Genomic DNA, 17,712 nt, shown 5'->3' with positions numbered 1-17,712 from the left:
TATACACTGCAATAGAAAATGTATTTGGTGATATAGCAATGCATAGAGTTGTACTTGGTCAAGATTTGGGGCATCAGAAACATTTCTCAGAGCATGCCCACAGCAGGTTCTTTCAGCTTAAAAAGTGATAATTATATCAGAGTTTATGCTTCTTATTTCGACTGTAGCAGTGTAATGAATTAGAATTCTGATCATCCACATGAGGTAATTAGAAAGCACATTTATGGCAATGAGGAAGTATGTAAATTGGTGAGGATTGGCAGGGGAGTGACTATTTTAGAGGACATTGTTATTATGTAATTATAAATTACAATTCTTATCACAAAGAAAAATGCAGCTAGTAATGCATATCTAATATTGCTATAAAATCCAGAGTTGAAGAAAAATTTGTGGATCAGTTGAGATTTAGAAACAAAAGGTAAAATCAGGAAAAATTCCAGTTGATATCAAAATGTACTGGCTTTTACCAGTACATCCAGGGAGATGTGATGCTATGAGTCACTAAGTAGGTATACTAAGTGAAAAGATGCATTAAATTAAAGGTTAGTCTCAGATGTTTAAGAGAATCTCAGCTCATTGTAAAATCCTGATTTAGTAAAGATGAATGAAAATGAGAAATATGAGAAGGTTAAGGAGTTATCAAGACATGTCAGAAGTAGTTATTGACAATAAGGAGTTGAAGGAGTCCTTTGAAAATCTAGACATTTACAGAACGGTGGTTGTGAGGACAGCTATCTTTAGGCATAAAGGAAATTGTATTTTCAATACTGTCTTCAAATTCTACTTAATAAGCTGGGAAGAGTGAGTTTTCTAAAGAAGTTATTCTAAACAAAAAATTAATGTGGTACTGCTATTCTGAAAAGCATAATCTAGAAAGATCTAGTCTATATATATGATGTAATACAACAATGATGTGAGTTGGGTTAATGATGTAACAATAAATGAAGACTTTTCTGAATTCATCTACTTTGGACTTAATACAAAAGGTAAAATGCACAGTCCTTGAATTTCAAACCTCAGGCATTGACTCCAAGTTTCCCAACATCAAACCTACACACCAGGTACATTTCCAGTGATCTCTTTTGCTTATAAAAGTAAAGTACCTTGGCTAAGACAAAGTAAAAATAAATGTACTTCTCTTTTTGATATTATAATTACTTGTGGAAGCTTTCTCTTACCCTGTTAAGCAGGAAGGCCTCTACCTCAAATTGCCTCATGGATAAAGATATAGTGTACTGACTTGTACCTACTTTTGTCAATCTTTTGTGACTGCCATATGCTATTAAGCTTAAGAGGTGGTCCACTCTTATACTGGTATTCTTGGTAGTGGTTAGGTCATTCTTGGTCTGGCAGTAGTTTGGGAGGATGTAGTAGAAATCAAAGAGGTTTTTTTCTCTCTGAATGCCATGCTTACCCTTGGCCACTTGGGTGAACCTCCATCCAAATGGTACAGCTCTTTAGATGCAGTGCAGATCCTTGCCTAGACTGGAGGAGTTTTCTCCAAAGTCATGTTCAGAAAAGGGGACTACAAGCTTGTGTTCTCTGGGTTACATCTCTGTAGTTTAGATTTGCAGCTATTGTTTCTAATCACATTCCTGGCCCTTTGTGCATATGTCAGGAGGAGTTTCATCCTGTGAAAACCAGACTTTCCTAGGAGAATTCAAGCACTGTGTTAAGCCACAGTCATCAGCCTAAAGTCCTTTTTCCCTCATGGGGCTCCTTGTGACATTTCTTTTTCTTTTTCTTTTTAAAAGATTTTATTTATTTATTTGACATAGAGAGAAAGATCACATGTAGGCAGAGAGGCAAGCAGGGGGGCGGTGGGGAGCAGGCTCCCTCCTGGGCAGAGAGCCCGATGCGGGGCTCCATCCCAGGACCCTGAGATCATAACCTGAGCTGAAGGCAGAGGCTGAACTCTATGAGCCACCCAGGCACCCCTACTTGTGACATTTCTGCCAATAGGTTTCTCATTGGGGATTATCCTATCAGAAGTTTGAATAAGATTTAATTGCAAAGGAACAGGCTTTGAGGTCTCACTCCATTTGTTACCAGCAGACTCCTTTCTTAGGAACAAGCTCTTTCTTTTCAAGAACACAAGAAAGTATAACCATTTCAAGGGAAAAAAGAAAAAAAATCTTCTATCAATGTGTACCTAATTTGTCATTAACTTATATAACTAAGATGGAACATGCTAGTGATTCTGCCCCCAGCAAGAAGGTATTCCAAGGTAACTTCTGCAGTCTTCATTTGGGTAGAACAGGCAGATTAGTTCCTTTTGTTAAAATTCACCTAACCAGACATTCTTCTCCCAAAACAATTAGAATAAATAATAGTTATTTTTAAATGAACACCTTCTATATGCTGATAGCTATATGGTATTTTAAATCAATTATCTTATTTAATCCATAAATAATTCTGTATGATAGATATTATTTTATTGTTATTTTTGTCATTTTGAAGTTAAGGAAAAGAGACTCAGAGAGATTAAGCAACTTGCTCAAAGTTATACATATAGTATTTGAAAGAAAGTCTGACTCACAAGCTGGTGTTCTTTTCCCACGACAGATCACAAACAAAAAGACCATGCTGAAAAAACACACATCTGATAATATATACATAATATACATCTAGCTGAGTTAAATTAAATAATTTATTCATTCATTCTAGAAACACTGGGGATAAAATGATAAGGAGTTTCTGCCTTCAGTCACATATAGTCTGGCTGGGGAAACAACCACATATAAAGAGGAAGAACAGTGACAGAAATAGATGGGGTAATTGTGAGCAAAAAGAAGAATTACCTTGCCTGGGAACCCTATGCCCAACCTCACGTATTTTTCAGGGTTTATTATCTGAGAGGTGCCTTATGCTGACTGGTTCTGTCAGGTAGCCATATGCTTTCATGTATTTCTTTCTTGTTTTCTACTTTGCTCTTCCAGTTTGGGAGTTTGGTTGCCATAGTTCTAATGATATGAGGTTTTTCTTGGAAGGTATATGACCATTTGTGGCCATACTGCTACTTTTAATTATTGAAGGTATATTTGCCTTAGAGGAAAAGTTGTAAGGACATGGTTATTTGGGTAAGAGTATAGAAGGAAGAGAGCAAAGGGAAGGTCTAAAAAATGGGTCACCTGCCCTCCTGCAAAAGCTCAAATTCAATATCTCTAAGGATTAGAACAGATTTCAGTGTGAATGTTTGAGTAATGAAGGATGTCTGCCATCCATACTAATTATAGTCTGTAAGAAATAATATAATTTGTGTTTTAAAATATGATTAATGGGAATTACTTATCTTAAAAATATATTTCATTTATAACTTCTTAAGTTTTTAGCTTCAGAATATTAACAATTTAAATACAAAATACTGAGTTATAATTTCTGGTAATTGAAAAGCCACATAAATGATGACTTTCAGTTTAAATACTATTAAAATGCTTAAAATTTTTGATATAACTAATATTCAATGTATGGTTCTGTATGGAGTTTAAGACAATAATAGAATCTGATGAAAAAAGAATCTGAAATTCAACTAAATCAATATATAGACCACATTGTCGTTCTTCAAAAACCATCTAAATGTCTTCATATTACCAGCTCGTTTGTTGACACATTTCAGGATAGCTATATGTGAAATGCTGTGTCTTTTTTGGAGCTTGGTGTCTCTAGATGGACTCTTTCTTGAAAGAAAGAAAGAAACAAAGAAACAAAGAGAATCTATCTCTTAAGAAAGTGTTGGACCTAACATTTTTTCTTTTCTTTTTTCTTTCTTTCTTTTTTTTTTTTTTTGCTAGTAGTCTTTCCACACAAATTAAATCATACAGTCTTTGTCATCTGCCAGAAAACTTTATCTTCTGGGAGAAAATGCTAGGACTCTGTGCTTAAGTTCTCTTGGTCCTGACACTGCTTCATGGAGCCATTCTTCATCCTGGATTCAAACTGTTGCTGCTTTTCCTACTTATTCCCTTCCTATGCCTTGTGCAGTTAAAACTGATTTTGACTGTGATAGCTGACCTATTGTAGGGGGGTTTTCTTCTAACTTATAAGTAGAATATGATTGTACTTATAAGTAGAATATGACTAGAATATGCTCATGCCTTATATTTGTATATCCTCATACTAACGATTTTTAAGGTGAGTATCTATACAAGGGAGTGAAGAAACATACTGACCTTGTAGCCCATGACTTCAGATTCATTGGCTAATGGTCTGACTGGTTCCCAGCCCAGAGAAAGTTGAGAGTCTTGCTGTTCCCACCTGAGATTGCTGGGTGCTTGACTAGGGGCTGCAAAATAAAAAGCAAAAGTGAATTGACAAGGAATGTTAAATCCATTTCTTCACCTAAATCTTTGTATTTCAATCTTTTCTTTGTTTGGTAGTTGGCTGGCACCATAGGCTTCTTTCCAACTGGAGTCAGATAAGGAAGGTTTTTGCTCCAAAGTGTCATTTTAATAGCTATTCTACTGAACTTTTGAACCAGAATCCTTTTATCTTCCTTCTGTGACAAAATCGCGTGGCCTTGTTTCACAGGAAGATAACTTTTATCTACTGTGAATGCAAAATTTTCTGAGCTAGTTTTGGATTTTAGATCTAAGCATTCAAGCAAGACTATGAATTAAAACTCCCCTTCAATGCTTCTTATTTTGTACCTCACATGGCTTTCAGAAATGTTAAAAAATGTTTTCCTTTTGTTTGAAACAAACAAAAAGCCCCAGTCACTTACGGGATTTCTTGGTGGTTGCACTCACTTCACTGCTAGGTGGCCCATATCCAGCTCCATTATAAGCCCTCACCGTGAAGTGATATAAAGTATTTCCTTCTAATCCTGTCAGAATGAGAGAGGACTCATTCCCTCTAGTTTTGACCGTTTCTGCTGCATCTTCTTGTTCCATGTCTTTCCAATAACCAACCTGTCAACAGATTATTAAATGACAAATTAATTTTGAAGTTTCTTCTATGCTTGAGATTGTTTGGTTTTCCTAAAACCCTAAGAAATCACTCCTATATCATCCAATTAACAGGTACTACTAACTTGGCAAAATCAGTGTTAGTCACTGTCTAATCTATATCTGCGTGCATCTTAGCAGGACTCAGCAGAGCAATAAAAGGTATTACCTTCTAGCCTGATAGCACGAGTTTCTTGGAAAGGGCCCCAAACACATCCTGACATTAAGGAAGAATCATTTAAAGAAACTGAAGAAGGGCTTTTCTCTCATAGGTTATCAGAAATTTTCATCTTTCAAAGTCATGGAACTTTGATTTTTTTGAGAAAGAGACATGAAAAATATTTCCTTCTGGGCTCTACAAAAAGGGGAGTCATATAAGCTGTATGGATTTAATAGAGAAGAGGTGACACAGAACATTCACAGTATCTGGGAGTGGTCTAAATGTAGACCTATCACATTGCTAGGATATGGGAGGGAGGCAGAAAGGAACTTTTCTGTCAAAGCATAATTTATGCATTGAGATGATCTTTCCTGATTATAAGCTCATGTGACAGTGCTCATACCAAACTTGAGCCCTTTGTGAGTTTAACTAACTCTCTTTGTATACCTAAGCTTAACACTATCTTAGACATTAAAATGTGACCATATTTAAGTGGAGAAAAGAGTATTTTTTTATTCCTCTACTCACTGTGATAAAAGTAATAAAACAGTAGTTCCCCCATCACCCCATTTTTACTGTGGTGAAAGAAGTAGATGACTGCACCCATTTCATCCTCCTTCAAGTGCTTTGTCTACTGTAGAGGCTAGAAAGACAAACACCACATTTTCCAAAGGCTTTCAGCTAAGGTTGCTGCTATACACTGTGGACAGCGAGGTGTTTTTGTTTGTTATTTGAAATATTCTGGAGCATGCCAAAGACTGACATTTCCAGCTATAACCATAGGAAGTGATTATAGGCTCTTGTCTCTCAGGAAAAAAACATTTGAGTTACCACATCACATTAAAAGTCCTCTACCAGCCTAGGTGCTCTTTGAAGGCAAAGGAAGGAAGGTTGTCACTGCAACTTTGTGAAATGAAGACTATAATAGCTATACTTTCTTCCAGGTATTGTTTTGTGTATACATATTAACAAATTGGGCCCTTTCCTTTCTTCTGATATATTATATAGTGTTGTAGATAGGTAACTTTCTAATATAGTTCATCAGAGGAAGAATAAACTCTCACCATGAGTTGGACAGATTTACTGATGGAACTTTCTTTGGCTTTCCTGCTTAGGGAAAGGGTCAGTACATTTTCATTTAAAAAGTGATACACAGTTGTTGCTTATTGTTGCTTTTGAGTGTTGCCAAGTGGGGAAAAGGATGTGTATATATGTTGAGTAACCAAAGGGATATGGTTACATTAGTGTTCAACATCCATTTCACTCTTCATCCTAGTTATCTCCTTGTACTGCAGAGGATGGAGAGTGAAAAATCTTATTTCTAAGACTCCTCTGCAGTTAAGACTCAATGTGTTTTAGCTTCAGTCAGATGAATATGCCTGAAATTTGAAAGTAAAAGTGAGATGGATATTGAATTTCTGCTTTTGCATCTCTGTTGGTAAGCATATTAATGGAGTCTATTTTTCCTTTCCTCCCTGCCACCCTAAGGCAGCATTAGCTTTATGAGAATCAAGAATCAGGGCACAGAATATCCATTTTGTTGGTGCAAATCATAGTTTGCATAGTGGGATTCTGGAACTGACAACAAGATTGGAGGTCTCCAGATTGCAGCAACTTCCTGAATGTGGCACCATCCTGATTATAGTGGCTTCTTTAACCATGGCAATGGCGCATGCTTCTGGGTCTGGTGGCTTAGAAGACATCTTCCTTCGTGTTGGTTGTATAGTTTGATTTGGAAAATCATCCTTGATCTTTCAAGTCACCCTAAAGTCCATTAATTTAAGTCAATAATTTTACAAAAAACTTAATAACTATAATACCTCTTACTTAAACTAGAGTAATTTAGTTCTTTGCAACTAACCCCTGTCTGAAACATCTACATGGATCTCATATATCTTTGTATATATCAATCTCTTTATTTTTTTTAAAGGCTAAAAAAATAATCAAATTCCTATTTCTCATACTTGTCTCTTCACAGATTTGAACTGGTATACAGCTAAGTGACTGAACTTCAAAAATCTGTTTGAATAAGTAGGAATTCTCTAAAATCCTAACTTTTTTTTTTTTAATTTATTTGACAGACAGAGATCACGAGTAGGCAGAGAGGCAGGCAGAGAGAGAGGAGGGAAGCAGGCTCCCTGACAAGCAGAGAACCCAATGTGGGGCTCGATCCCAGGATCCTGGGATCATAACCTGAGCTGAAGGCAGAGGCTTTAACCCACTGAGCAACCCAGGCGCCCCTAAAATTCTAACTTTTATATGATGAGGGACTCATTCCAAATTCTGAAAACTAGCTTAACTTGCTTCATCTTTGAAAATATTTTAAGAGAATAAATCTAAGTTATTTTAAAACTACAAAATTGCCTGACATGTCATTAGATGAACAAACACATATCTTTCCTTTCCAGTGATATATCTGATTTACACTTCTCTGTTTTAATTTTCTTTAATTGGTTAGATTATTTTAAATTAATTAAATATATATATTTGAGGGAAACAAGTATGTTTAAATTCAATAAATTTGAATTTATTTGATAAAGATTTCACTATAAATTTTGACTTCTAAATATTGAATACTTAATGTTCTGATTAATTACCTAAAATTAAAACATCTTATTGAAAGATAAAATGTTTCTTAAGTAACTAATTGTGAAAAAAAATTCCAACTAATTCCAACTGAAAATTACACAGTGTATTCTAAACTATGCTTCAGGTAAAAAATGTTCTTGTTAAAAAAAAAAAACAACAACTTTAACTGAGGGTGCTAATTTAAAATAAAGCATATCAGAGGTGGGTGGGTTGGGGTGATGGGTGAAATATGTGAAGGGGATTAAGAGTACGTACATTTATTAAGATAAGCACTGGGTAATGATGTAAAGAATTGCTGAATCACTATATTGTATACCTAAAACTAATATAACACTGTATGTTCACTATACTGGAATTAAAATATAGAACTTTAATTTAAAAAGCAATAAAAAATTAAACCTACAGAGAAATAAAAAAAAATCCACACATTCTATTTCTAGCATGTTTACAACAAAAGAATAGTAGTTGTTGCTTTCACAGTGAAATAATAATTATTTGCCCCCACTTTCTTTTTCTTTTCTTTCTTTTTTTTTTTTTTTTGGATGGGAGAAAGAGTAAAACAAAAATATTTGGAGTTTAATATTATGCTTCTTTTATCATTCTTAAATTCAAGTTGAGGTAATACAGTACTCACAATTCACATGCACCTTCTAATGTTGAGACTTACTCATTCATTTATTTCCCCCTGATTCAATTCCCATCTTTTTTTTTTTTAAATCAGTTTTAATTTAATGCTACTAAAAATTACAATTCACAATACAAGGACTGTAGACAAAAGGAAAACAAGTACCATATAGCCTCCATTTGATATCTGAGTAACTTCTGAGTTATAACCCATCTGCGTGCACCCAGCCTCAAGATTTTCCAATAAATCATCATGGCCTTGAACTACTCCTGCAACCTTCTCACAGATGGATTTCTGGTCATATGGTAATCTAAGATACATTAAGTTTTAAAAAGCAAGTTGCAGGCTATGTATATTCAGTCAGTATGTATACTAAACATACATATATTAAATACCAGATATATAGAGTATGTTCACATATAAATGTATTTTAGATTTCCTTGTCAATTCCTATTTTGATGATATATTTCATCAGTGCATATACTTCAAACTCTATAAGATCACTTGAAATTAAGTTAAAAACATTAAAAAAGATATAAATATCTAAAACTGGAAGAAGCATAGATAACCACTATTTTATCAACTTCAGATAATTGTCTTTGGTATGTGTCTGTGTATCTCTTCCTATGTTTTCATTACACATACTTAATATAATTAATGTACCTACAGTTGCATGTCTTAATTTTATTCTCTAACGTTAGAGTTACACATAAATATTTTCTCTTTTTTCTAAGTAATATTTTATTATATGTCTGTGTACCAAATATTATTTAACCAGTATTCTACTGTGGAACATTTGGGTAGCTTCCATCTGATTTTTTTTTTTTTCATTAAAATGTTGCCACAAATATCCTCATCTGTATTGTTTTCTACATATTGAATTAATTCCCAGATAGAATCCCACACAGGAGATTATGGTGTCTCAAGTTATGAAAATTATTATGCTTTTTGATACAAAAACTAGAGGGTATTATGCTAAGCAAAATAAGTCAATCAGAGAAAGAAAATTATCATATGATCTCACTGATAAGAGGAATTTGAGAAAGAAAACAAAGGAGCATAGTGGAAGGGAAGGAAAAATGAAACTAGAGAGGAAGACAAAAATCCATAATTTTTGCCATTTACAGTAGATGGTTACTGGATGAGTTGTGAAATTTACTTCTCGGTTTTCAGTGAAGAAGTATCCTTAATATTTTATCTTCTGATTTTTGTTACCAGTTAGATTTTAAAAATACACTTTCTTCTTAGTTCCTTTAGTCATTTATCTCTATATCTTTAATTGTACTTACTGATCACTGCTCATTCAATATTGTACTCCTTGAATTTAATAAGTGTAGCTCTATTTTCTATTGTTATTTAATGCTGCAAATGAATAATTGATTTTTTGCATCTTTGAAAGTAACTTATTCTTTCTTATAGGGAGCTTAGAGGCTTTCTTATTGTTTGTTTTTTAAAATCTAAATGCATATTAAAATGTAAATATTTTATCAGGACTCTATTCTTAAAAATTATTAATTCAATTATTCATTCAAAAATTTTTTGAATATGTATTATTTACCAAGAACTATGCCTGCAGGAAACTGGGGACTAATGGTGAGTCAAAAAAGACATAGCATAGGCCAGAACAGAGAGGACTTTTACAGCCATGAAACTATTTTGTACAATACTATAATGGTGGATATTTATACATTTGTCAAAACACTTAGAGACGAGGGGTGCCTGGATGGCTCAGAGGGTTAAGCCTCTGCCTTCCATTCAGGTCACAGTCTCAGGGTCCTGGGATTGAGCCCCACATGCGGCTCTCTGCTCAGCAGGGAGCCTGCTTCCCCCCTCTCTCTGTCTGCCTCTCTGCCAACTTGTGATCTGTTAAATAAATAAATAAAATCTTGAAAAAAAAATACTTAGAGACATCCAATACTAAGAATGAACCCTAATTTAAACTCTGGACTGTGAATGGTGATGATGTATCAGTATGGTTCATCAATTATAAGCAAATGTACAACTCTGTTGAGGTGTGTGGATAGTGGGGGAAGTGGTAAGTGTGTAGGGATAAGGGTTTGTGGGAATTCTCTTTACTTTTTCTGCTCAAATCTGCTGTGGACCTAAAACTGCTTTTCTTTCTTTCTTTCTTTCTTTCTTTCTTTCTTTTTCTTTCTTTCTTTCTTTCTTTTTTTTGAAGTTTATTAATTGAAAAAATAATAGCTTAAATAGCCATTGAGTGAATAACCACACAAACATAAAATTGTGGTTCTGACAAACTACTCATTGCTAGAGATCTACAATATAGGATAGGTTTCAGTGGTGAGAGGTTGGTCAGAGAAGGCTTCCATAAGAGAAATAGTTGAGCACAGGCAGAAAGAAAAGCAGGAGCTAAGTAGGCAAAGAGGGAAGGAAGGCAGAGGAATAGTGTGTGAAGTCTGAAGAGAAGAATGAGTATAGGTATTCTGAAAAAAATTAAACAGTTAGGTTGATGTTGAAGTTGATGATGAATGTGGCTTAATTTGATCCTAGAGACAAAGGATGGAGCTAGACCTTTTAGTTGTCTGTATTAAGGGGTTAGGAACAATTATAACATATTGAAGGATTTTAAGCAGGCGTGAGAGTGGGAGTGTATATTTGTTTTTTGAAAAGATACACCCAGCTGTCCAAAGTTTTTTTGTTGTTGTTTGTCTGTCTTGTTTCTTGAAGTACATGAATCAGGTTGCTCCCTTGTTAAAAACCTTTCCATATTGCACTTAGAATAAATTCCAGACTCCTTACCATGGTTTCCAAGGCCCTACCTGATAGGGTCTTCATGTCCTTCTCCAACCTCATTTTACATTCTAACTCATTTTTCTTGCTGCCTTTCAGAAAAATGGGTCTCAGACGTTCACTCACATTTCTAATTGAATTTATGGTGCTATCCCTATGGAAGCTCTTTTTATAGCTTTTTTTTTTTCTCTAAATGGTTATCTCCTTTCTCCAATGGTCCAGCTTACCTGAGAAGCCTCCATTGACCACTTCTCTAAATAAACCATCTCTCTTTCATGTCATTCAGACTTTTGTTACAGTCATTTGTAATTATGAAACTATATGAAGCTATCCTAATTTATCTGTTTGTTTGTACAAAGCACCAAAGTGGCAATGGTTGCAATATGGAGAAGAGACTGGAAGGAGACAAGAATAGGTATAGAACAGTTGGAAGGGATTTAGAGTTTGGCTAAGAAATGAGGATATCCTGAACTAGGGTTATGGTGGTAGATGCTGGGACACATATGGAGTCAAGTAATATTTAGAAAATAAAATCAATAGACTTTTGTGGTAGATTAGTTGTGGGCATGACAAAAAAGGAGTTCTTAAGACTTTAATATTTATAGTGCATTCTCTTCATATTTTGGATCACTCTTTAGAAATAGAAGAAATACTCCCCTTTTTCTCATTGGTATCTAGATTCATATGTTTAAAATTTTTCTTCCGATTTACAAGAAAATCTCATAGGGAAAGGAATTCATACTGAGCCTTACCATTTGTTTTCTTTTCTCAAAGAGTTTTATTGTTTAATCATCCTTGAATCTTACCTAACTAAACTTTAATGGTGTTCTAGAAAGGAATTAAAGTTGATTGGAATGGGAAGAAATCCATCTCTAAACTGTATATACCAGACCAGTGGTCTATGCAGTGTGGGTAGATGCTAGATTATTGGTTGTTAGTACAAGCCTCCACTCCTTATTCTGCAAGTAACACAATGAAATCTACCCAAGGCTGATTTGAGAGACAAAGCTTTATGTGTGTGACTGTAGTTTGTTGCACTGAAGAGGAAGATAAAGAGAAAGGAGGCCAGAGGCCATTTCATTGTGTACTTGAACCTAGAAAATGGAATTTTGAGGCTGGGTCATTGCACAAAGAAAAACCTAGAAAATGCTGCTAACAGTTTTGTTTCATATCCCTCAATGCAATTGCAATAAGCATTTTCTCTTCTCTTACAGTTTCATGGTTACTTTACAAGAAATCAAGAAAAGCCAGTTGTATGTGCTTCCATTCAATTCATTGCCATTCCTAAATTCAACAGTTGTAATTAATGTAAACTGAGTTAGGAGATAGATATTTCACTTTTAGCCTGCTTCTCCAGTGATTCCTCATCTTCAGATAAACTTTGAAACTCTATGACATTTTCTCTAATAATGCTTCAATTGCCTTTTACATTCCTCTTTTCTCACCTAACACCTAATTTTAGCCATGTCCTTCTACTGAGAGCTTATATATGAGGAACACATTTCCCGTGGAAAATGAATTTGTTTCAGTCAAGAATGTCTTTGCTTGCCTCAATTTAGTTGATCTCCAGCTTCCCAATCTCCTGAGTTTAGCACTAAGGTATAGTTATTAAATTGGCTATTCACAATCAATACTCTGAGATACACTGACAGTCAGTATCATATTAGTTGCTTTGTGCCAACAGTAATTTTACTAGAAAGGATGCAATTCAATGAATCAAATAAGATAAATAAACAATGCTTAGTTAAACTTTTGAATATTTATGAGACAATTCAACAGTGATTAGAGGATACGGGTGAGGAGTTTTAAAATGCAGAAAGAACATAATGATGGATATAATTTACTGAATAAATCTGTATTTATTTTTCCTAGAAGCTGTCACTAGTATCTAAAGAAAATATACTGAAGAAGAGTGGCTATAAATAATAAGTGAACGTGTCCTTAATCCATGTAGTTCAGTGCAGGTCTTTTACATGTGTTTGCTCCCTTTCCTTCTTTAATCAAATGTTGTAAAATAAAGCATGTTGAAGAAAGAAAATTCAGTGAATATTTTATTATAACCAAGTCCTTAATTGTGGTTATGAGATGAGCTGTAAATATAATAGTCTCTTAATGAAAGAAAACAAGTTTTGATTTGAAAGTTAATACTTTCAGGTAGAAGAACATTAATCTTAAAAAATTATAAAATATAATATATATGTTCTTTAAAATTGCCACTTTTCTCCTTCCTGAGACATGCATGTTGAAGAATGCACTCAGTTTAAACAGGAGCAAACCAAAAACTCCCACCCAATGCAGTTGTTATGAGATGAGCTGTAAATATAATAGTCTCTTAATGAAAGAAAACAAGTTTTGATTTGAAAGTTAATACTTTCAGGTAGAAGAACATTAATCTTAAAAAATTATTATGTATTTTACCATATATAAGGTGTTAGGAATGCAGAGTTTGGAGATGTATAGTTTTAACTATATATTAGAAGAGATAAAAAACCAAAATTCAATGATATGTCCATCTTAAGGAGCTCAAAAAAGAACATATATTGTAAACTCAAAGAAAATAAAAAGAAGGGTATCATATAGATAGGCACAGTATTTAATGAACTGAAAATAAATGCAGATAAAAAAATGAATAAAGCCAAAGTTAATTCTTTGAGAAGTTCAAAAATTTGGAAATCTCTTTTGATTGAGAGTGATCAGAGAGAGTGAGAGGGTGAGAATAGGGGGAGTAGAGGATATACAAATTATTGATAGAAACTAATACCACAGATCTACAAGAGAGATATTAAATAAAATGATAGGCATAATTGGTGACTAAGAAAAGTGGTCATGCAAATCCTGGCCTAGATGAGAACTGAAAAATCTTGGCGAGCACCCAAAAGCAGCATATTTTATCTTTTAACCAAGAAGATGAGCAGTGGTTAAAAGATAAAATATGCTTTCTCAGGGAGAATATATGAGAGAGTGGGTATAAATGTAGGTCGCAACCAAAAAAATCTATCTCAAAACAACTGCATTGGGTGGGAGTTTTTGGTTTGCTCCTGTTTAAACTGAGTGCATTCTTCAACATGCATGTCTCAGGAAGGAGAAAAGTGGCAATTTTAAAAAACATATATTTTAGAGATTTATTATAAAATATGTGTGAAATGATGTAATTGCTGAGATTTGCTTCAAAATAACATGGAAGAATTGATTAAATGCAGTTATATGTAAAATGTTATTCATTAATTCATCATGGTTGAAGGTGAATGTTGAGTACATAGAAATTTACTATGCTTCTCTGTATATTTCATATATTTTTCATATTACAAAGTTAAAGAAAAAATATAGTTTAAGACAAAGATCACAGTTACAATAGAATCAAGACAATAAAACAGGGATTAACCTAAGAAAAGATTTCTAAGACATATATTGATAAAGAACACCTAAAAAACCCCAAAACAAAACAGGGATATACAAAACTCATCAATTACGAGAATTAATATTGCAAGTAGATAATTCTCAAAATTGTTTATATAGGTAGCTCTATTCATAACAGATCCAAGTTGGAAAAAACCCAACCCTAAAGTTCATCAATGATAGAATGAAAAATAAATTGTGGTATGCTCATACAATATAGTTTGGGAGAAAGCATGTAACAATAGAAAATGCAAGATATAAAAAGCTCCATATAATTCCAAAAACTATGAAAACGAATCAGAATTCAGGATATTTGTTTTTGGGAGGGTATGAATAAGGATAGTGACTATAGTAAACACAAGGTAGGTCTCCAGTTTTTAGTAATGTTTTGTTTCATGACCCGGATTATAGTTACACAGGTATGTTTACTTAGTGGTAGCTCATTGAACTGCACATTTATAATTTGTGCTCTTTCACATATGTAGATTTAAAAAAATTATCCTTTTGAAAATAAAATGTCAGTCAGTAGTTAGCAGTCAATTAGTAATAAGTATTTTTATACTGTTAAGTATGTGTTTTGTAAAGCTTCCTTTTGTATGTGTGTGTTTAGGCATTTTATAACACTTCTCAATTTCATAGTATAGTAAGCAAAACCATGGCTGTATCTTTCTGTTCAACACTCATTGAGTTAATACCTCTAGACCACAAGTACATTGTTCGGTGTTAAAATAAAGCCCGTTGCTCAAAAGAAAGGAGAATGTGTTGCAGTTTGGTAATTCTCAAATGGATCATTCTAAGAGAGTGTCAGCAAAAATGTTCCAAGTATTTGTTAAACTAAATGGGTTGATGTCTACATTTGTGGTTTCATTTTTTGTATATTTTGTGTGTACAAATGTCTGCTATATAAGAGAGTGAGACTGTGGATGGACGGACGATGAACTCAGGATGGCTGGATTTAGGGGTGAGAAAACTCCTGTTTAGAGGTGTTATAGTAACTTTAGATATGTGTAAAAGAATAAAAAAATGGAAAATAACTATGAACATGATAAAAGATATCAATATCCTTTCAGTCTTTTATGTGTATAAGATAATACATTCACACAAATATTCTAATGTTGAAAATAAAATGGTTTATGTAAAAATTTCAGTACAAAAATTGTGAAAAGTTATTTGGATTAAAGCATTCTTTCCATGAAGCAATGTATCTAGAAGCAAACAAACAGAAACACAGTAAACTGAGTGATTAATTGCTCTCAAAGAATTCCATAGTTGCCGAGGCACCTGGGTGGCTCAGTGGGTTAAGCCTCTGCCTTCAGCTCAGGTCATGATCTCAAGGTCCTGGAATCGAGCCCCGCATCAGGCTCTCTGCTTGGCGGGAGGCCTGCTTCCCCCCCCACCTCTCTCTGCCTGCCTCTCTTCCTACTTGTGATCTCTCTCTCTCTCTGTCAAATAAATAAATAAATAAATCTTAAAAAAAAAAAAAAGAAAAAAAGAATTCCATAGTTGCCTTTCAATAGGACAGGGGAAGGAATGAGTTAAGTAACTGAAATGTTACTTTTTCAATTTCCTTAGATCTGCTGATTTTTGAAAAATGTAATTAGTTTTGGTTAGACTCCCAATCTATGAAAATAACCTAAGAAGGAAATCTAATGATAGGGATATGAAAGCTATCTGATTTAAATTAGAGCCTGCAGAATTTCAGAAAAAGAAGAGTAGAATTGGCATCTTTTTTTTTCTTTTTTACTGTTTAGTTTTTAATATTCTTACTTTTATATAGTCATAATAAAAAATCAAACAAAATCTCTAAAACAGCTACTACCCAACCACCATATGGAAAATAAAATAGCCTTTGTTTAGCCTTTTGGTGACTGGTTTCATTTTGACTTCTTTTCCCTCTTTAATTTATATCTGAAATTCCATTTTTCACCACACAACACACACACTGTCCCACCCCATGCTATTCAAATTAAATGCAATCTATCTGGCATGAGTTATTGTCAGACAAGAATAGGCCCATGTTTTTGTCTTCTGCTATGATGATTACAGAGTTAGGTCATAAAATACACAACAACAAGAGTCTCATCCTTTCTCTCCTGAAGAAATCCCCCCACACTTATTTTATAGAGCAAAATTCAATTGGTCTCTTTTCGGTTCAATCAATAACTAAAAATGACTTTAGTGATATGTCTAAAATGAACTTCTTAGTTACATATTCTCTGAAAGTTCTAAGACACATGCATGTCTTGAACATAGCCCAGGAAAAGGAGTTATTAGAGGTGCTTTGATGAGAATTGTAAAATGGGACAAGTTGTTTTGTCTTTCATTTCTCTTAATAATAAACATCAAAAAGTTCAGAATTCTAACTAGGACACTGTGTACCCCTTGTTACAAAACTAAATTTTTGCTTATTGTTGAAAGGATTCTAGCCATTAAAAGGGTAAAAATAGTTAATAATACTGTTACAAAAAGCATACAAAAAATACAAGCACCTTAAACTTAGTAATCATGGGGGATTATGTTTCACAGGCAGAATATATACAATACGGTGTTTTAAATATTACGTCTAGAAAAAATTCTTTTTATATTATTCAATAAATAATATATAATTTATTAATTTATTATTTTATTCAGGAAAATTGATCACATTTTAGGGACGGATATATGCTCACACAAACAGAAACTGGTACCCAGATAGGGCACTGGCATGGGTTTTTTCTCACTAACATTTCTTGAGAGAATCAAGATACTAAGGAATCCTGAGGTAATTCTGGGCATGGACTTTGTATTGTTCCAATGTGTGTCTCTCTCTCTGTCTCTCTCTCGTTTACTTAAATTTACCATAAACATATTTTAATATTAGATTGTGAGCTTTTGGAAAGCAGGGTCTAGATCTAATTAATTTTTGCATGTCTGCTGCCTGGCACAGTGCCTGATACTTAATAAATGCTGGATGAGTGAAGGAATGAAAAAATGAATCAACCAAGGTTCCATTATCACATACTTTCCTTCATCCTTCTGCCTGATCTGGAAACATAGAGAAAAATGATAAAATTTGGCCTTATCTTTCTTTACTTCTCCTTCTTGCCAGACTGGTCTCTGTTCTTATTTTGTATGCAATAAAAATCCTCGTTTTCTCAGAAAGGCTTGAGAGTCTCTGCTCTAGGATTCAAACATTAGCATTCATTCACAAGACATAGAATGCTGGCAGATTCATGAATTCAAAAATGAACCTAATAATTTACTTGCAT

General features: G+C 33.8%; 1 protein-coding gene across 2 annotated transcripts in view; it reads right to left on the bottom strand.

The window, feature by feature from the left end:
* Positions 1 to 17,712, bottom strand: part of CNTN5 (contactin 5) — a 1,359,165-nt gene that overhangs the window by 11,984 nt on the left and 1,329,469 nt on the right. For both annotated transcript variants that reach the window (XM_045080322.1, XM_045080321.1), the window contains 2 exons: positions 4,721 to 4,907; positions 4,170 to 4,282 (listed from right to left, as the gene is read on the bottom strand). In XM_045080322.1, the coding sequence (XP_044936257.1) occupies positions 4,170 to 4,282; positions 4,721 to 4,907 (300 nt within the window). The remainder of the gene's footprint in view (positions 1 to 4,169; positions 4,283 to 4,720; positions 4,908 to 17,712) is intronic.

The sequence above is a fragment of the Mustela putorius genome, unplaced genomic scaffold (assembly GCF_011764305.1).
Source record: "Mustela putorius furo isolate JIRA1106 unplaced genomic scaffold, ASM1176430v1.1 tig00000460_pilon_pilon_pilon, whole genome shotgun sequence".
In the NCBI taxonomy this organism is placed as follows: Eukaryota; Metazoa; Chordata; class Mammalia; order Carnivora; family Mustelidae; genus Mustela; species Mustela putorius.
The sequence above is the reverse complement of the archived record's forward strand: the minus strand, read 5'-3'. Positions and strand labels throughout refer to the sequence as shown.